At 44.7% G+C, this 20,797-nt stretch overlaps 1 protein-coding gene across 1 annotated transcript in view; it reads right to left on the bottom strand.

Annotated features, from left to right (window-relative positions):
- Positions 1 to 10,686: 10,686 nt before the first annotated feature.
- Positions 10,687 to 20,797, bottom strand: part of ANTKMT (adenine nucleotide translocase lysine methyltransferase) — a 57,106-nt gene continuing 46,995 nt past the window's right edge. The window contains exons 9-10 of the mRNA XM_075898951.1: positions 13,484 to 13,568; positions 10,687 to 11,000 (exon numbers count right to left, since the gene is read on the bottom strand). Coding sequence (XP_075755066.1) covers positions 13,501 to 13,568 — 68 coding nt within the window. The 3' untranslated portion in view covers positions 10,687 to 11,000; positions 13,484 to 13,500. The remainder of the gene's footprint in view (positions 11,001 to 13,483; positions 13,569 to 20,797) is intronic.

The raw sequence follows: 20,797 nt of genomic DNA, 5'->3' as shown, positions 1-20,797 counted from the left end.
AGTGGAAGAATTACTTCTTGTATCTTGCTTACAACACCCTTGTTAATACATCACAGAATGTTTGCGCTTTTTTTTGCAAGTGTCACACTGTTGACTCATTTAGCTTGTGATCCACTATGACCCGTAGATCTTTGTGCAGTACTACTTCCCATTTTGTATGTGTGTAACTGATTGTTCCTTCCTAAAGGTATGTTTACACTACAGATTTTTGTCGGGAAAAACAGCCGACTTGAGGAATGTCCACACTGCACTTGTGGTGTTCTGCAAGAAAATCAAAAGAACAGAGGGTTTTTTCTGGCACTGGTAATCCTCATTCTACAAGGAAGAAGCCTTTTTGTGAAAGAGCATTTTCGCAAAAAGGTGTGTGTGGACGGCGAAGAGGGACTTCTTTCGGAAAAGAGGAAAAAGCACAGGTGCCCTGGTGGCCATTCTGTCCATAGCAATCACAGCTTATATGTGCAAGAGCATCCATTCAGTCTGGATGCCCTCTTTCAAAAAAGCAGATCACTTTTTTGATGAACTTTTGCAATGTGGATACGCTCTTTCGGAAGAATTTTTTTTTTTTGGTAAGATCTCTTCCGAAAAAAACTTCTTCTGAAAGAAGCCTGTAGTCTAGACATTGCCTAAATGGAGTACTTTGCGTTTGACCTTGTTCAATTTCATCGTATTTACCTCAGACCACTTCTCCAGTTTGTCCAAAATTCTGAATTATAATCCCATCTTTCTAGGCACTTGCAACCCCTTGCAGCTTGGTGTTATCTGCAAACTTTGTCAGCGTACTCTCTATGCCCTTATCTAAATTGTTGATGAATATATTGAACAGATTTTGTGCAATAGCTGAGCCCTGTGGAACCCCGCTCATTATGCCATTCCGGCATGATTATGAACCATTGACTATTCTCTGGGAATGCTTAAAAACAACAAATAACCTAGCAGCACCTTAGGGACTAATAAAACATGTAGATGGTATTATGAGCTTTCATGGGCACAACTCATGTCTTCAGATGAACTAGTGAGTTGTGCCCACAAAAGCTAATGATACCATCTACATGTTTTTGTTAGTCTCTGGGAATGGTTATCCAGCCAGTTATGCAGACACTTTATAGTAGCTCCATCTAGGTTGTATTTCCCTAGTTTTATTAATGAGAAGGTCATGCAACACTGGTATGAAATGCTTTACTAAAGTCTTAGGTAAAGGAGTCTCCCTTGATTTGCAGAATCACTATTCATGATTTCGCGTATTTGTGGGTCTCTCCTGTCCCCCACATTGCACCTCACCCTGTGGCCTGGGGAGGGACACTGCCTCGGGGTGGAGGGATTGTTGCTGGAGGGCAGCAATAGTCAGGGCCCCCTCTGCACTCACCACGACATTAAGGCTCACCACCCCCAGTATTCGCAGATTATGCCTTTCTCAGTGGTGCCAGGAATGCAACCACCATGAATGGTGTGGTTTCCCTGTATACCACATCTACCACTTCACCCTTATCCGCAAAGCTTGTTAGCCTATCAGATTGGTTTCACATGATTTGTTCTTGATAAATCCATGTTGTTACTTATCAGCTTATCTTCTAGATGTTTGCAAATGAATTCCTTAATTATTTGCTCCACTATCTTTCCTGGTACAGAAGTTAATTTGATTAGTCTGTAGTTGTCCTTATTTTCCTTTTTATAGTGGGACAGTATATGCGTTTCATCAGGCCCCAGTGATTTGAAGACCTCTAATTTGGCTAAATAATCTTTAACTTGTTCTTTTCCTATTTTAGCTTCTGAACCTACCTCATTTTCACCAGCATTCATCATGTTAGGAATTCAATCCCCACCAGCCTTCTTGGTGAAAACCAAAACAAAAGTCATTAAGTACCTCTGCCATTTCCCCCTTTTTGTGTTTATTATTTTTCCTTGATCATTAAGGCTATGTCTAGACTACATCCCTCTTTCGAAAGAGGGATGTAAATTAGATCAAAATTGCAAATGAACCTGGGATTTGAATTTCCTGTGCTTCATTTGCATAATGGCAGCCACACGTTTTCGAAAATGGGTATTTTGAAAGTGAAACCACCATCAAGACGTGGTTATTTAGAAAAAAACCTTTTTTCGAAAGATCCTGTAAACCTCATTTTTTTAAGGAGTACAGGATCTTTTGAGTTTTTTTTTTTTTTAAGAACCACATCTAAACAGTGGTTTCACTTTTGAAATACCTGTTTTCGAAAACTTGTGGCTGCTATTATGCAAATGAAACATGGGAAATTCAAATCCTGGCTTCATTTGCAATTTCAATCTGTCTAATTTACATCCCTCTTTCGAAAGAGGGGTGTAGTTTAGACATGCCCTAAGAAGGTAATGGTCCTATCCTGTGTTTGGTTTTCCTCTAGCTTCTAATATATTTATAGAATGTTTTCTTGTTACCCTTTGTCTCTACTTAGATCAATCTATCTTTCTGCCTTAGTGTTTCTAACTTTTGCCCTACATACTTTTGTTGTTTGTATTCATCCTTTGTAACTTATCAAAACAGTTCTATAAAAAGTGGAAACTTTTTAGATCTTTCAAGATCTCCTGGTTAAGCCAGCATGGTCTCTTGCCATGCTTCCTATCTTTCTTATGCAGTGAAATAGTTTGCTCTTGAGCCCTTAATAATGTGTGGAAAAAGTACCAAATATCTGCAATCTTTTTTCCTCTTAGATTTGCTTCCCATGAGATGTTACCTACCAACTCCTTAAGTTGAAATTTGAAATTGGCCTTCTTAAAATTCATTCTTTATTTTGCAGTTCTCCTTCCTGCCATTCCTCAGAATCATGAACTCTGTCTTTTCAGTGATCACATTCACTTAAGCTGCCTTCCACTTTCAAATTCTCAAACAGTTCCTCTCTGTTAAAATCAAAACTAGAACAGCCGCCCCATCCATAGCTTTCCCTACCTTCTAAAATAAAAAGTCTCCAATACATTCCAATAACTTGTTAGATGATCTCTGTCCTGCTGTGTCACTTTCCCAAAATATGTCTGGGTAGTTGAAGTCCCCCATCGGTGCCAAGTTTTCTGCTTTGGATGATTTTTTTTTTTTAAAGCCTCATCCACCTCTTCCTTGTTAGATGGTCTGTAATAGACCCCCTAGCATGACATCACCTTTGTTTTTTTTTACCCTTACCCAGAGACTCTCAATAAATCTATGTCCATCTCCACCTCAGTCCAAGTGTGCATGTTTTTAGTATACAAGGCAACACCTCCTCTCTTTTTTCCCTGCTTATGTTTCCTGGGCAAGCTGTACCCTTCTATACCAATATTGCAGTCAGACGTGTTCTCACCAAATTTCTGTGATGCCAACTATGTCGTAGTTATGTTTATTTACTAGCATTTCATATAAGAAATCTGTTAAAGCATTCCACATCTACTTTAACTGACTCCTTTACAGACTGTGGCCTTTCCTCCATGCCTATGATTGGCTCTGCTCTGGAGTATAACAGAAGCAGACCTATGATTAGGCTCTTGACCATGTTTCTTTGTCCTCCTTCCTACTGAACTCCCTTGACAGAGTGATTGTGATTTTTCTTTCTTTGTGTAGACTCATATTTGCTTGGGGGGGGGGAGAGGCAGTTTCCAGGTAAAGAGGCTGCAGATAGAAAAGGGGCTGGTGAGCCATTAAACAGAACTAAAAGTCTTAGAAAAATGTTCTTGACCTTCCCCTAGAATGGTCCAGAGACCAATGAAAATTGCTTGACCAAACAGATCTATTTTAAGGTACGTCTTAAAGCTGCCCCATTTATGGGCCCCAGAGGTATGAGCCCTTCACTGAGCATATGCTGCTGCCAGTCTCTGAGTGCTGAGTCCAAAGGAACAGCATCCCATTTATTTGCTTGGGTCTAGGGGCAGAGGTTCATCCTCAGATAACTAGTAGGTCCCTGGTCATGTATGTCTTTTTCCAGTGATAGCTGCCCTTAGTGGTGGTGTAGCTGTTAAAACTTCCTAGGACCAGATCCTTGGAAAGAGAGATTGCTTCTTTAGTCAGATGTACATTCTTTTCCTTGTGGGCCTATCTTTTGTTTCACCAGTACCGTTTCTGCCTCTTAATATAACTGGGGAGTGAAACCATAGGAAAAGGGGCCGTTGGCTGCATTGCTCCTGTTTTCAAGACAAAGTGCTTTTAAAGACTAAAGGTGACTAAAACTTAGTAAAGTCCAGCCATAATGTGAATGGAGAAAAATGTATGGCGAGTAGAGGTTACTTCAGGATACTCACCACTGCTAGATATATTCTCTGATCTCTGAGAAGTGATGAGATCTCCAGAGTACTGTAAATTCCTTCTTCAGTGTCAGCATTACAAACCTGAAGCTAGAGCTCTAAGGAAACTGAGACCCTGAGTTCCTGTACTAGGGTAATAAAGACCTACAAATGGCTGCCCGTAAAGGGCCTGCTATTCTGGGTCTGGGCCATCTATGGATTTTCATGGGTGCCAAAAGTATAAAATATTCTGAATCCTTCTCTTTATTCTATAAAAACTGGCTTTTCATACTGAACCAGGAAAGTTATGCTTCCTTGTTTTGACAGTAGCAAGTCCTTAGTGGGCCTAAGAGGAAGGCATAAGACCTATGAAGGAACTCTGAAAGAATTGGGTTTGTTTAATTTAGAAAAGAGAAGATTGGGGGGGGGGGGGGGACGTGAGAGCTGTTTTCAGGTATCTTAAAGGGTGTCATAAGGAGGAGGGAGAAAACTTGTTCATCTTGGCCTCTGAGGATAGAACGAGAAGCAATGGGCTTAAACTGCAGCAAGGGAGGTTTAGGTTGGACATTAGGAAAAAGTTCCTAACTGTCAGGGTAGTCAAACACTGGAATAAATTGCCCAGGGAGGTTGTAGAATCCCCATCTCTGGGGATAACTGTCTATCAGGGATGGTCTAGACAGTATTTGGTCCTGCCATGAGGGCAGGGGACTGGACTCTGACCTCTTGAGGTCCCTTCCAGTCCTAGTATTCTATGATAAGACCACAACATTTATAATGCCTCCCATTGTATAATGCCATATTCCACAGCGGGAAGGTCCAGATTTCTTTGACTCCCCTGACCCACAAGATTCAATAACTACCACAACTTTTCTCCTTCTATAACTAGAGCTACTGTTCTTAGTCATAGAATTATCTAATCCATTCTTCTAGTTTGAACTATAAATAGCTCAGCAATAATTCTGTAAATATTAAGATTTTTAATAACATTTGTAATATCCTGCAACCTTGAAATGTCCTAAACTATTGCTTCAGGTATGTCCTGCTGCAATGAGTTCCACAGATTAATTATTCAGGTATGTGAGATGAAGTATTTCCAACTCTCTGCATCAGCTCTGTTAGAGGTGGTGTGTCCCTCTCCTAATATAGCAGTGAGCATTTCAGGTGGTTTAATTCTGGCAGAACTTTTATATAATATTCTATTTAGGGGAAAAAACATGAACATACACAGGCACCAGAGTCATATAGTCTCATTCTGATATTCCTTCTTTCAGTACATTCACTGGCTTCTGTGATAAGACTAGATAAGGTTTTTTTAGTTTATTTTTTTCTTTCTTTAATTTAGACTCCCCCCTCCCCCCCATTTTAATAGTCTATTCTGGGAAATTATCGATCAAAAGGGAGAAATGAGACACACGCACACTAATAGGCGCTAAGTACATATTGACACAAGATGTAATCATTGTGGAAGCTTAGAAAGAGCTGAATCAGCAGGGACTTCCCTGCCAAAAACACACAAGCTATAATTTAATTTAAAAAAAACCCCACAATGTCCAGAGAGTTTACACCTTTGCACAAAAGGCTCTTTGTGTGAAAATATTAAACCAACTCAGAAAGAAAGTAAACACTAGAAAAGGTCTATTTCTATAGCAGTTGCAGAGTTGACTGACTTGTTAACTTTTAGAGAGCTTTCCAAGCCCAAGGCCAGACATGAAGGGTTCAACAGAGCTGGAGTATTCAGCCATTTTATGTATTGATTTGAGGTATTAGTGAAAATTAATTATAGTAAGTTTATCTTAGTGTCAGTTTTTAATAGGTCTTTGTGTTAAACACACACTGAAAAGCTACAGTTTGAATAGTAGTGTTTCATGCCCTTCCTGAGCACTGCATGCACCTATGCTTAAGCTTCTGAAAACCAGGAGTTAAAGAAACACCAGCCCTGCCACAAAACCTTAATTCTGTCCACAGGAGTTGACAAGAGCCATGGGAAATGTATAGTAAGTATATTTCAGGCAGGGCTGCCCTATAATAAGCAGATTCAAGCCATTACTAAGTCAATGTGCCTTTTTCTGTCCTCTAGAATTGTATTCTCTCATTTGTCTGTTTATGCTTCAACTGCCCTTCTCTGCATTCAGGATAGCTAGATTGCCTGGTGCAGCAGCTCATGATGAGGGGTGCCTCTGTGTCCGGAAGGATCAGGGATCCCTCATTTCTGTGCTACATTGTGGGCTGGACAATAAAAGAACATGGTAGTCTGTTCTTGCTATGTGGTTCTGGAGTTATCTGCTACCAAATGGCAGGATACATAGAAGTGCAGATGCTATCCCAGAAGGTGTCCTTTGGACAAGGGAGCTGGGTGGCTTGTGAAGAGTTGGTGCAGTGGTGGAGTGTAGTGAGGACACAAACTGACCATTTCTCTTGCTGTCCCCATGTACTGTGAGCCCCATCATGCCATGTCATCTGGAAGGATAGAGAGCTATGAAGAAGGGCAGGGCATTTCTCAAAGAGGGAAGAATAAGTTGCTGATGGGGCTAGCATGTGCCTTAACCCTTTAGTCCAGGCCTGGGCAAAATACGGCCCACCGGCTGGATCCGGCCCGCTAAGCCACCAGATCTGGCCTTGGACACTGCGGGGAGCCCCAAGCAGACTCCCCACTTGCTTTGCCTCACCCGCTCACCACTCAAACATGGCTGTGGGGTGGTTTCACTTTAACTGAGCCAGGAGGGGAGAAAGCTTTAAGAGCTGCTCCCACCCCCAGCACAATCCCATTAGCCAGCTTCTGGCCAGAAACTGGCCATTGGGAGCTGCCTGTTTCAATAACAGGTAGCCACCAAGCACAAGGGGCTCATAGTTCTTCACAGAGCACATGGCTGCAGCCTGTGTGGGGGCAAGGCAGGCAGGGAAGCTGATTTAGGAACGGGCTGCTGGCTGATAGGCTCTGGCCAGGAGACTTTTCTCTAGCACCTCAGCCCCTCCCTCAACTCTCTCTTCCCTCCCCCCCTCCACATACCCAAACCCTTGGACACCAATTTTCTGCCCTAGCTCACAATCCAACCTCCTGGACTCCAGTCCAGCGCCCCAGATCACAACTGTCTCCTTCCCCCAAACTCTGTCCCTTACCCCAAGCTCCCTTCTGCACCCAACCTCCATCCTAGACCCTGCACTTCCTCCATTAATATCATGGAAGGGTGTGGCTCTCGACCACTTTCCAAATTCTTAGTGACACACCGCCCGCCCCCCCCCCCCCCCAAATCAAAAACTATTGCCTGTCCCTGCTTTTCAGAAGTGCTCTTGACATCCTGGAAGGGTATGTGGTACTGCCCGTCAACCTTTATAAAGTTTTTGAGCAATAAATTGCCATGGGGAGAAGGGGGAAGGGGGTAACTAATGAGCAGCAAGGAGCACTGGAGACAGCAACAGGGAGTAGAGGGAAACCCCACACTTCCTTCTTTGAAGAGTGGGAGGGGATCTGCATAACCATTTGCTACACAGAAAGTCCACAGAGGTGAGACATGACCCATTCAGCCCAACTGCTGTTCACCCCCACTTTCCCCAGTCTGCCTCAGTGCCTGCTGTATAATATCCATGTTAGAGGAATTTGAATATTAAACTTAGCTCCTCCTTTCTGCAAAGTGGACATGTATCTGAGGAAGTCATGGACCAAATGACTCCATATTTCCATCACAAATTCTAGCCCTAGCCTTGAAGTGGCATCACAATGTTCTAGAGGATTTGTTCTGCCACAACAGTTCAGGTGGCACCAGGACTTCCATATGAACAGGGAGAAAAGGGGGGTGTGCTATCATTTTTAAATGGTTGGTGTCATCTGTGCACTGCTTGATACTTCTGTAGCGGTTTGGGGGTTGCTGAGGGGGAGGAATGTCATTTGAGGTTTGCCATGATTGTTTTAAACAAGAATATCTAATGCCAATTTTTCTACAGTATGACATTTTTTCAGACCCCCCACATTCACAGTAATTACAGCATTGGAAAGGCAAGCTAGATAGGTGCATGAGCGAGGATCAGAGATTGTAGAAACCTGAAATTGGTTTTGTGTTTGGTTTTCCATGATAAATGTAAGTTACTGTTGTGACAATACCCTGGCACCAGTTCTTAATCCCAGCTTTATTTGCAGCTCTCCCGTTGAGAAACCAGGGCCAGCTCCTACTTTGGAATATAAAGCATTAGCCTGTCTGCCCTCAGACAAAATCAGTGTTTAACTGAGAGAGGCAGCAAAATAGAGCTAAGAGTCTGGGACTTAATATCTGGATTCTACTCCCAGCTCTGCACATGGCTTGATAGGCGACCTTGGCAAAAGTCATATCACCTCAGTTTCCACATCTGCAAAACAGGGATAATGAAATCCATTGTAAAGCAAATAGCTACTTATGAAAACATTAGGTAAGAGCTAGGTTTTTTTATTAATATCAATTTATTGATCTTGATTAAAAAATAGACAAATCCTATAATGAGCTGACTAGCGCACCGTAGTCTGGAATCAGAAATGTCCACTTTGCATTGTAGATCCTGCAATGATGTCATGTAATATAGTGTCTCCTTTGGCTCAAACAAAAGCTAATCATGGAGCAGGAGAATCTGAGTTCTCTCCCTGCTGTAGTGGCCAGCCTCATGGCTATGAAGTTTGATACGTTTTGTGTCTATTGATCTTTACATTTAATCTTCTAAATTGTTCTGCCAACTAAATATCACTGAAATGATTTTTCCCCCCTGTTCATCATTTAATTTTCTTGTATATTTTATCCTTTTGCAAGCATGGCCAGCACTGTTAATATTTTCATTATCTTAACTTTCCACACTGCTGTGCTCTGCCTGAACAATTCTAGTTCTCATACCTAACCTCTCAGGCCGGGAACAAAGTCTGTGGTGTCTTAGCTGGTTGCTATGGAGAGGGCTGTAATGGTATTAGGAAAAGCAGCAAAATATTACAGAAGTTTTCAACCCTCTCTAAACAATTATAAATCCATTCCCTCCCCATAGCAGCCAATCAGCAGTCAGCTTCCCATATATTCTATCTCAGATTTCAAACAAGCACATTGTTCCTGAGGCAGAGGGTTCTCTGACAGCAGTGAAGATCATCACCCGGCACTTGCTAGTTGGCCAAGAATGATTAGTGTTTAAGAGTCGCTCCTGGCTGATGGGCACTCAGAGGCCTCTCCTTTCTGGTGCCAGTGTCCATGTCCCCTATACAGCTGCCATTAGCGGTAGACACACTGTGGATACTGAACTAACACAGAATAATTGAGGGCCGTTCTGTAATCTCCATGTGTGAGTTAGCAATGCCCCTTCTGCCCCTCGAGGTGATCTCTCCAGGTCAAGCATACAATGTGGAATAATGGGAAAGACTTCATGGTCTCTGACTCTTCTGTGCTTATGTGGTGCATAGAGGGCTTCCTTCTCCAGGGCTTTCAATCTGATGTCTGAAACCAGTATCTAAGGAAAAATCATAATGAAAACAACCAACAGACTACTGCCTGTCTGTAGGGACCTTTTCATGATATGCCTAAGGCTTATCACATCATTTTGTTCAATCTTTATTTAAACACCTATCTCTCTGACCATGGGACAGCCCTCATTTATACTGGTAGAAAAAACTGGGTGTAGTGGAGCCTCCTGACCACAAACTGTCTATTCCATATACCCTAAGTTCCTATGTGCTGGGACTCTGGGGGCAACAGCTGATACGGGAGGCAGCAGGGCAGCCTCCTTATTATACACCAGCGGAGGGTTAACCTTCACGGGGGTAATCCTCCATTGGCCATCTTTGGCTGCCTTGTGTCACTTACAAGTGAATAGTGAAGTGTCCTTTGCAGACTGGAAAATCTGGCCCTTACTCTGCAATGCAAATTTATTTTTGCTGGTCCCTGGAGTGATTGGTTGTCAGAGGGTTCAGTGTATTGTAAGTATCTCATAAGGGAGAAGAGGTTCTGTTGATGGCATGTTGTGGGCATCAGAGTTCCAAAGCACCTATAACAGTATGCCACCATCAGTTCCCCTCAAAGCATGTTCATTTATAAGCAACTAAAAATTGAAGTAATGGTGCCTGGCATTTCTCAAGTGCAGCAATTCTCAAATCATGGGTTGGGACTTCGAAGTGGGTCCTGACTCTGTTTTAATGGGATCAGCAGGGCTGGTGTTAGACTTACTGGAGTCTGGGGCTGAAGCCCAAGCCTCAGAGCCCAGAGTTGAAGCTAAAGTTTGAGGGCTTCAGCCCTGGGTTGCAAGGCTGAGGTTATAGGCCTTTTGCCTGGGGCTGAAGCCCTTGGGCTTCAGCTTTGGCCCCACCCCCGCCCAGGACAGTGAGGATTGGGCAAGCTCAGGCTTTGGTTTCGTCTCCTGGGCTCATGTAATTTTCGTTGTCAGAAGGGGCTCATGATGCAATGAAGTTTGAGAACCCCTGGTGTTTTCTTTTAGAATCTCAATGGAATTTACATACGATTGATTCTTGCAGTCCTCCTCTGCAGTTGCTTCCATTATCTCCATTTTATTGATGGGAACACTGAGGCACACAGAGACAGTGACTTATCCAAGGCACAGCTGGGATTAGAATCAGATCTGTCTTCCAGTCCAGTACTGTAACACCGTAGTCTATGATCACCTCTTATACACACTGTGTGCTCTAAAATGGTGAGCACTAAGGAATTGCTTGATACCTATGTTCCTTCATCCTGCCTGTTTGAATAGCGATTTCTGACTGAAAAGCCATCCAAACCCAGCAATCTCACTTCTAATTTAATAGTCCCCAGAGGTGCATGTCCCCAGCTCCATGCAACCTGAAAAGAAAAATAAAGTCCCTGTTAAAACATAGTGACCAGTCCTATATCTGCTAATATCACACCAGTGACATTACTGAAATGCCAGCTATTGGCTGTAGGTTTCCTGAGCTGTACCATGCTGCCTATACATTTGGGTTCATGGTTTAAATAGGAAAATCAGAATTCGCCAGTTTGGGCTTCTGTTCCACATAAACATAGCCACTGCGGGAAGCCCATGTTATCACACAAACCCCAGAAGGCAAATACAGTAGACTTCCGATAATCCGGCACCTTTAGGACCCAGGGGGTGCCAGATTATCAAATATGCCGGACTATCAGAAGGGGGGGGCTATGAGGGGTCTGGGGTGGGGTGGAGGGATGCCACCCCAGACCCCTCATAGCCCCCCCTTCCGATAGTCTGGCTCTGTCCCAGGCATCCCTGATTCAGCAGCGGCTGAATCAGGGATGTCTGCGGCAGAGCAGCTGGGGTGCTGCCGGGTTGGTCCAGTAGCGCTGCCCCTCGGCACTGCGAGACCAACCCGGCAGTACCCCAGCTGCTCTTGGGGACGCCTCGGACAGAGCAGCTGGGGTGCTGCCGGGTTGATCCTGCAGCGCCGAGGGGCAGCGCTACGGGACCAACCCAGCAGCACCCCAGCTGCTCTGCCCCAGGGGCCCCTATTCAGCCACTGCTGAAACTGACCAGCGGCTGATTCCCGGAAGCCAGGGGCAGAGCTGCTCTGCCCTGGGCTTCTCAGAGTCAGCCGCTGATCAGTTTCAGCAGCGGCTAACTCGGGAAGCTGAGGGGCAGTGCTACGGGACCAACCTGGCAGCACCCCAGCTGCTTTGCCCCTGGCTTGCCCGATTCAGCTGCTGGTCAGTTTCAGCAGCGGCTGAATTGGGGAAGCCGGGCGCAGAGCAACTTCTATTGTCCGGCTGCCCCGAGCACTTCTGGGTTCCTGATGATGCTGGACCATCAGGAGTGCCGAAGCATTGGATGCCGGACTAATGGAGTTTTATTGTAGTTGTAATACTTTGCACTTACATCATAATTTTCTTCCGAAGCTTTCAAAGTGCAAACGCTACCATTAGTTTGTTTTATGGATGGGGAAACCAAGGCACAAATGCATTACTTCTCTATAAAAATGAGTAGTCCTGTGACACCTTAGAGACTAATATAGGTCGTAACATGAGCTTTCGTAGGCAATACCCACTTAGTCAGATGAGATGAGATTGAGATTAGGTAGCCATGAACTCAGGCTCAAGTCCTTCCTTCTACTGGGTACCAGACAGTTTTTGAAGCCAGTTTAAGGATTTAGTCCTAATATTCCAACCAATTAATAGTTCAAGCTGTAGCTACATTAAAGACTCCCTTTTTTGTCAAACAATACAAGTCATGGTCCTCTGGGACATTGCAGCTCACAAAACTGAGGATGAATCAATCTTGGTAAAGAGGACTTGGTTATGGAACGGACTTCCAGAGCTGAATGCAGAGTTTGACAAGCTTTAGGAAATGCTGCAAAACCTCCTCGTTGGAAGGTTCCTCTGTCCTCCTAAGCGTGATAAGGCAGCCATCTATCCAAAACCCTCCCTGAAAGTAATTAACTTAAAAACTCCAATAGAAGTAACTTAAGCATGTTCCCAAAACCCCACCCAAAGCAGTTTTCATTTCAAAAAGGAAGAAACTCCTGGAAACTCCACTACAGCCTTTGCTATTGTTACTGGTTTTTACATGGAAGGTAATCAACTATTACACAGATGGGGAGCAGGCTAAAATAATAAAACACTATGGCTGTGTCTGCATTCAATGACATGCATCTGACATGCATCAATGACACTTTGCCCACAAAAGCTTATGCTCCTACACTTCAGTTAGTCTATAAGGTGCCACAGGACTCCTCGCCGCCAATGTAGACGTAGCCTATGGTAGGCGGATAGAGAGGGGAAGTAATGTGCCCATTTACACGATGAGTTGTTAAACCTGGGAATGTAACCCATCTTCAAATTTCTAGTCACTGTTATACTTGCTAAATAAAAGTGCTTTCCTCAAAATGCGTGTTCTCTTGCCACTTACAAAATGTCACGTGATGCTAGAAGCTGATTTTGTTACCATGATTTTCAATGATATGGACCACAGATGTTTTTATAGGAATAGAAGATAGTTCCCCATCGATTAGATAACCACAGGCCACTTTGAAATGTGTATGTGAAGGATGTGGGGCTACCCTCCTATTGAGATTGTTTTTTCAAGCCCAAGCTATAAAGAAAACTCAGCTAGCCACAACAATCACAAAGTGGGTGGGTGGGTGGGAGAGAGAGGGAATCTGAGCTTTTACTACTCAGATTCTGCAGGAAGCAAGATGAGACGCAAGATAACTGAGCAGCTTAAGACTGAATCAGGCTTTGGCAGTGGAATGTTGCTTCATTGCCCTCAAAGAGCCATCATGCTGGGGGACTAGAGGGAAAAGAAGAAAGCAAGGAATGCACCAGTTTTATGTCCATACATTTCTGGGCTGGCTCCTCAATTCTGCCTGTCTGTCTGTTCTTGGGTTCTCAGAGCCCTGCAGCGGCAGCAGCCCTCCTGCCTCTCTGAGAAAAGAGGAAAAGTGGAGACAGTTATCATAGAATCATAGAGCTGGAAGAGACCTTAGAAGGCCATCAAGTCCAGCCCCCTGCCCAAGGCAAAACTAATCCCAATTAAAACAACCCAGCCAGGGCTTTGTCAAGCTGGGACTTAAACACCCCTAGGGATGGAGACTCCACTACTTCCCTAGGTAACCCATCCCAGTGCTTCACCACCCTCCTAGTGAAATAGTTTTTCCTAATATCCAACCTGGACCTCTCCCACTGCGACTTGAGACCATTGTTCCTTGTTCTGCCATCCATCACTACTGTGAGCAGCCTTTCTCCATCCTTCTTCTATGGAACCTCCCTTCAGGAAGTCGAAGGCTGCTATCAAATCCCCCCTTACTCTTTTCTTCTGCAGACTAAATAGACCCAACTCCCTCAGCCTCTCCTCATATCATCCTTCAGCTCCTAAAAACTGTCTTGTACGAGCTAAACAGCCGCACATGTGGGGTTTGTAAGAAGACAGTTGTCTGTTCCAGTCTTTCTTTGGGGCTGAACCAGAATCCTGTGTCCAAACAACATACTGAATCCCTGAAGCAGCTCTAGTCTGGATCCAAACTGGATGGCTCCATCCCCACAGCAAAGAGAGTTCAGTTTTTCAAGCACTGGGTGCCTGCCATATACATATCTCCTGCGCTGAGCCAAGTGAATGGTCCCCAGATAGAGGCAGTAGCCTGGGACTCACCTGGCTACAATTACACTGAGCACAGATATAGGCAATGGCATGCATCCATTCTACTATGCTGCCTATAGGAAATAGACTTTCTGGAGTATATGGCAGCATTTCATTGAGAGTGTCCCTTCCTGCTAACCCTAGTAAAAATACCTGAGATTGTTTTCTGTTACTGGGCTTTTGTTCGGGCCTAAAGACATCTCAAACTAGGCTCTCAAAAATCTCTTCTCTGTCCATATGGCACCCAGTTTATTGGGGCCATGAATCCAACTAGACATTATGGGCACTATGATAATACAAATAAATAATGAATTGATAGTCAATGAAAGACTAGTAAATAATAGCACAAAATTAGGATACAATTCAACAATGTGAATTAGCTAACCAGAACATCACAAACTGTTCTCCTTGACAACATTTTGACCTCTACCCTGCTCTAAATCATTCATGCACAGTCATATCACATGAATGGTCACCCAAAATGGCTCAACTTCGGTGATATTATTGACATATTTGTCCCATTGCTGTGTTTATGGTTTGGCAGCAAATAGGTAAAGTGTTAGGATTATTTAAATATCAGTGAGGAAAAGTGAGTGGGGTAGTGGTTTCAATATATTTTAACATCTGAGCTAAACAAGTATAGAAAATCTTGCAAATATTTTCTGTGGCTATAAAATAAGTTATCAGGGGAACTGGAGATGTCATTAGGTAGAGTGATCTAAAATGTAAAAATATAGTAATATGTTAGCATGTTTTCAATGCATTTCAGCAACATGTATATACTGTAGATTTTTTGTTATATCTATTTTGATCATGATAGTGGCCTCCTTTGGAAATCACTGAGAGCTACTGATGAAAGTGCTAGATAAGAGCTAAGTTATCTTTGTCTAAAATAGATTAGGTCTTTTATAATGATTTAAATCAATGACTCTTAGAATCATAGAACCATAGAGCTGGAAGAGACCTTAGAAGGCCATCAAGTCCAGCCCCCTGCCCAAGGCAGGACCAATCCCAATTAAATCAACCCAGCCAGGGCTTTGTCAAGCTGAGACTTAAACACCCCTAGGGATGGAGACTCCACTACTTCCCTAGGTAACCCATTCCAGTGTTTCACCAACCTCCTAGTGAAATAGTATTTCCTAATATCCAACCTGGACCTCTCCCACTGAAACTTGAGACCATTGTTCCTTTTTCTGCCATCCATCACCACTGTGAACAGCCGTTCTCCAACCTCTTTGGAACCTCCCTTCAGGAAGTTGAAGACTGCTATCAACTCCCCCCTCACTCTTCTCTTCTGCAGACTAAATAGACCCAACTCCCTCAGCCTCTCCTTGTAGGTCATATGCTCCAGCCCCCTAATCATTTTGGTTGCCTTCTGCTGGACCCTCTCCAATGTATCCACATCCTTCCTGTAATTGGGGACCCAGAACTGGACACAATACTCCAGATGTGGCCTCATCAGAGCTGAGTAAAGAGGAATAATCACATCTCTGGATCGACTGGCAATGCTCCTCTTAATGCAACCTAATATGCCGTTAGCCTTCTTGGCTACAAGGGCACACTGTTGACTCATATCTAGCTTCTCATCCACTGTAACCCCAAGGTCCTTTTCTGCAGAACTACTACTTAGCTGTTGAATCATAGAATACTAGGACTGGAAGGGACCTCGAGAGGTCATCGAGTCCAGTCCCCTGCCTTCATGGCAGGACCAAATGCTGTCTAGACCATCCCTGATAGACAGTTATCTAACCTACTCTTAAATATCTCCAAAGATGGGGATTCCACAACCTCCCTGGGCAATTTATTCCAGTGTTTGACTACCCTGACAGTTAGGAACTTTTTCCTAATGTCCAACCTAAACCTCCCTTGCTGCAGTTTAAGCCCATTGCTTCTTGTTCTATCCTCAGAGGCCAAGATGACCATGTTTTCTCCCTCCTCCTTATGACACCCTTTTAGATATCTGAAAACTTCTATCATGTCCTCCCTCAGTCTTCTTTTTTCTAAACTAAACAAACCCAATTCTTTCAGCCTTCCTTCATAGGTCATGTTCTCTAGACCTTTAATCATTCTTGTTGCTCTTCTCTGGACCCTCTCCAATTTCTCCACATCTTTCTTGAAATGCGGTGCCCAGAACTGGACACAGTTCTCCAACTGAGGCCTAACCAGCGCAGAGTAGAACGGAAGAATGACTTTTCGTGTCTTGCTCGCAACACACCTGTTAATGCATCCCAGAATCATGTTTGCTTTTTTTGCAACAGCATCACACTGCTGACTCATATTCAGCTTATGGTCCACTATAACCCCTAGATCCCTTTCTGCCGTACTCCTTCCTAGACAGTCGTTTCCCATTCTGTATATGTGAAACTGATTGTTCCTTCCTAAGTGGAGCACTTTGCATTTGTCTTTATTAAACTTCATCCTGTTTACCTCAGACCATTTCTCCAATTTGTCCACATCATTTTGAATTATGACCATATCCTCCAAAGCAGTTGCAACCCCTCCCAGCTTGGTATCATCTGCAAACTTAATAAGCGTACTTTCTATGCCAATATCTAAATTGTTGATGAAGATATTGAACAGAGCCGGTGCCAAAACAGACCCCTGCGAAACCCCACTTGTTATACCTTTCCAGCAGGATTGTGAACCATTTGTAACTACTCTCTGAGTACAGTTATCCATCCAGTTATGCACCCACCTTACAGTAGCCCCATCTAAGTTGTATTTGCCTAGTTTATTGATAAGAATATTATGTGAGACTGTATGAAATGCCTTTTCATCCACTGTAATCCCCACGTCCTTTTCTACAGAACTGCTACTTAGCCAGTTGGTTCCCAGCCTGTAACAATGCTTGGGATTCTTCCGTCTCAAGTGCAGGACTCTACACTTGTCCTTGTTGAACCTCATCAGATTTCTTGTGGCCCAATCCTCCAATTTGTCTAAGTCGCTCTGGACTCTATCCCTGCCCTCCAGCATATCTATCTCTCCCCCTAGCTTAGTGTCATCCACAAACTTGCTGAGGGTGCAATCCATCCCCTCATCCAGGTCATTAATAAAGATGTTGAACAAAACCAGTCCCAGAACTGAACCTTGGGGCACTCCGCTAGAAACCAACCGCCATCCTGACATTGAGCCATTCATCACTACCTGCTGGGCCTGACCTTCCAGTCAGCTTTCTATCCATCTTACCATCCATTTATCCAATCCACATTCCCTTAAATTGCTGGCAAGAATATTGTGGGAGACTGTATCAAAAGTCTTGCTAAAGTCAAGGTATATCACATCCACTGACTTCCCCATATCTACAGAGCCAGTTACCTCATCATAGAAGCTAATCAGATTGGTCAGGCACAACTTGCCCTTCATGAATCCATGCTGACTATTCTCGATCACCTTCCCCTCTTCCAAGTGCTTCAAAATGGATTCCTTGAGGATCCCTCCATGATTTTTCCAGGGACTGAGGTAAAACTGACTGGCCTATAAGTTCCCTGGATCGTCCTCCTTCCCTTTCTTAAAGATGGGCACTACATTTGCCTTTTTCCAGTCATCCGGGATCTCTCCTGATCTCCATGACTTTTCAAAGATAATGGCCAAAGGCTCCTCAATGACATTTGCCAACTCCCTCAGTACCCTTGGATGTATTAAGTCCGGACCCATGGATTTGTGTATGTTTAGTTTTTCTAAATAGTTCCTAACCTGTTCTTTCCCCACCAAGGGCTGTCCACCTTCGTCTCTTATTGCGTCACTTCGTGCGTTAGTCTGGGAGCTGACCTTGTCCACGAAGACAGAGGCAAATAAAGCATTAAGTATTTCAGCTTTCCCCACATCATCTGTCATCTGTCCAGTAGGGGTCGCACACCCTCTCTGATCACCTTTTTCTTGCTAACATGCCTGTAGAAACCTCTCTTGTTATTCTTCACATCCCTTGCGAGTTGCAATTCCAGTTGTGCTTTCGCCTTCCTGATAACCCCCCGGCATTCTCGAGCCATACATTTATACCCCTCCCATGTCATCTGTCCAAGTTTCCTCTTTTTGTAAGCTCCCTTTTTGTGCTTAAGTTCACCAAGGATTTCCCCGGTAAGCCAATCTGGACTCCTACCATATTTGCTTCTCTTGCTATGCATTGGAATGGTTTCTTTCTGTGCCTTCAATAAGGCTTCTTTAAAATATTGCCAGCTCTCCTGGGCTCCTTTCCCCTTCATGTTAGCATCCCAGGGGATTCTGCCCATCAGGTCTCTGAGGGAGTCAAAATCTGCTTTTTTGAAGTCCAAGGTGTGTATTTTACTACTCTGTTTTCTTCCTTTGGTCAGGATCCTGAAATCTACCATCTCATGATCACTGCTTCCCACTGCTACCCACCTCTACTTCCCCTGTTAGTTCCTCCCTGTTTGTGAGCAGCAGGTCAAGCTGCACACAGCCCCTAGTCGGATCCTGCAGCACTTGTACAAGAAGTTATCCCCATCATTCTCCAAAAACGTCCTGGATTGTCTGTGTCCTGCTGTATTGGTCTCCCAACAGATGTCAGGGTGATTAAAGTCCCCCAGGGCTTGCGATCTGGAAACTTCTCTCAGTTGTTCGAAGAAAGCCTCATCTACCTCATGCTTTTGATTCAGCAGCCTGTAGCAGACACCAACCACAACATCACTGCTGTTACTTACACCCCTAAACTGGACCCATAGACTCTCAACAGGCTTTTCTCCCTCTATATACTGGAGTTCTGAGCACTCATAGTGCTCTCTTACATACAGTGCAACTCCTCTTCCTTTTCTCCCCTGCCTGTTCTTCCTGACTCTTGCTTCTTGATAGATGGGGAAAGTGAGGTTAAACCTGCAAAAAACCTATGCATGTGCTTAACTGTAAGCATCTGAGTAGTCTCGTTGACTTAAACATACTTGTCATCAGGTATAACATAGTATGCCAGTCATCCCTGTGATGGGGTTCCTGCCCAACACTGGACTCTCAGGGGTTAATTGAGCCCTAGGGAGGCTGCCCAGGAAGCAACCAGTCATGGAAGGGCTTATAGCAGCCGCCAATCAGGGATGGGCAGGGCCACATAAGAAGAGCCGTGGAGCCAAGCAGTGTCAGGTGTACCCTAGAGCTTGGGGAAGAAGAAACACTCGCTGCCGTATAGGTGGAGGGCAGCAAGTATCTGAGACATAGCAGTGTAACAGGCAGAGACTCAAGGAGCTCAAGGCAGCTTTTGATGGGTTGCAGGGATCTCCAGACTGAGGCCCTGAGGCAAGTGGAAAAAGGGTGCTGTAGCTGCAGGGAAGTGGCTAGGGAGATCTACAGAGGACTCGAAAGGATGCAACATATGGGATCTTCGAGAGGATCCGTGGGATGGGACCTGAAGTAGTTGGTGGGCCCGGATCTCCCTGCCCCCCATTTGCTACTGTGGAAGTAGCTGGACTGAAATTGTGATACCCTTCCCTGGAAAGGGGAAACATGGAGTGTGGCACAATCAAAAGGGTTATGTCATAGAACCATAGAAGATTGTTTGGAAGAGATCTCAGGAGGTCCTCTAGTCCTACCCTCAGCTCAAAGCAGAACCAACTCAAACCAGATCTTAAAAACCTCTAAGAATGAAAATTCGACTACCTCTCTATTTAACCCATTCCAGTGTTTCACCAACCACCTAGTCAAACATTTTGTTCTAATATCCAATCTAGATTTCCCCCACTTTTATCATGAAACCATTGCTCCTTGTTTTATCATCTGCCACCACTGAGAACAGGACTCCCCCTGAATCTTCGCTCTTGCAGCTTGTGGAGCAGATATATGAAGAAGGCTGCTGAGATGTCTGAGCCAGTCCTATGGTCACGAATCATGCTGGGAGGAGCTGAGCACCTTAGCCCAGGGAAATGGAACCAGGAGAGTAAGATGCTCAGTGTGGTGACTTGACAGCTGAGCCGCACCCAGTGTACCCTTATGCTGACTTGTGTTCCCACCAATGTTTTATGACCACACGTTGAATGATGTTTGTGCACCCATGTGGAGGTGATGTATCTCATAACAAAAGTCATTCTGCACATGGAGAAAGTGTGGCAGGTGTGGTGCTGGTTTGGGAGGGGGCTCAGGGCTGGGGCAAAGGGTTGGGTATAAGGTGAGGGCTCTGGGGTGGAGCAGGAGATGAGAGGTTTGGGGGCTGCCCTGGGGGGAGAGGACTACACACAGCCCCCTCTTACCACAGCCTCGTGGGGCCAGGTGAGAGGTCCCTCTCCATAGCCACTGCAGCTCCAGTAGGCACAGTCAAGGAGGGGCTCCTGTATCTCGGCTGGGTGGATCTGCCTAGGCTGAGTGGAAGCCAGGGAAAGGGTGACTGTCCCTTGGCAGCAGCAGTTCTGGGGCAGCTCCATGTTGGGCATGATGGCCAGGGGAGAGACACCTTTTTCCCAGCCCCAACACGGACTGCTATTCTCAGGGGAAGGGAGCAGAGGCCCCTCTACCTCTGCCCCAGCATGGAGCTGCCACAACTGCTTTGCAGGGGCAGCTCCATGTTGGGCCCAGTGGGGCAAGGCAG

Source organism: Pelodiscus sinensis, chromosome 16, assembly GCF_049634645.1.
Source record: "Pelodiscus sinensis isolate JC-2024 chromosome 16, ASM4963464v1, whole genome shotgun sequence".
Taxonomy (NCBI): Eukaryota; Metazoa; Chordata; order Testudines; family Trionychidae; genus Pelodiscus; species Pelodiscus sinensis.
The sequence above is the reverse complement of the archived record's forward strand: the minus strand, read 5'-3'. Positions and strand labels throughout refer to the sequence as shown.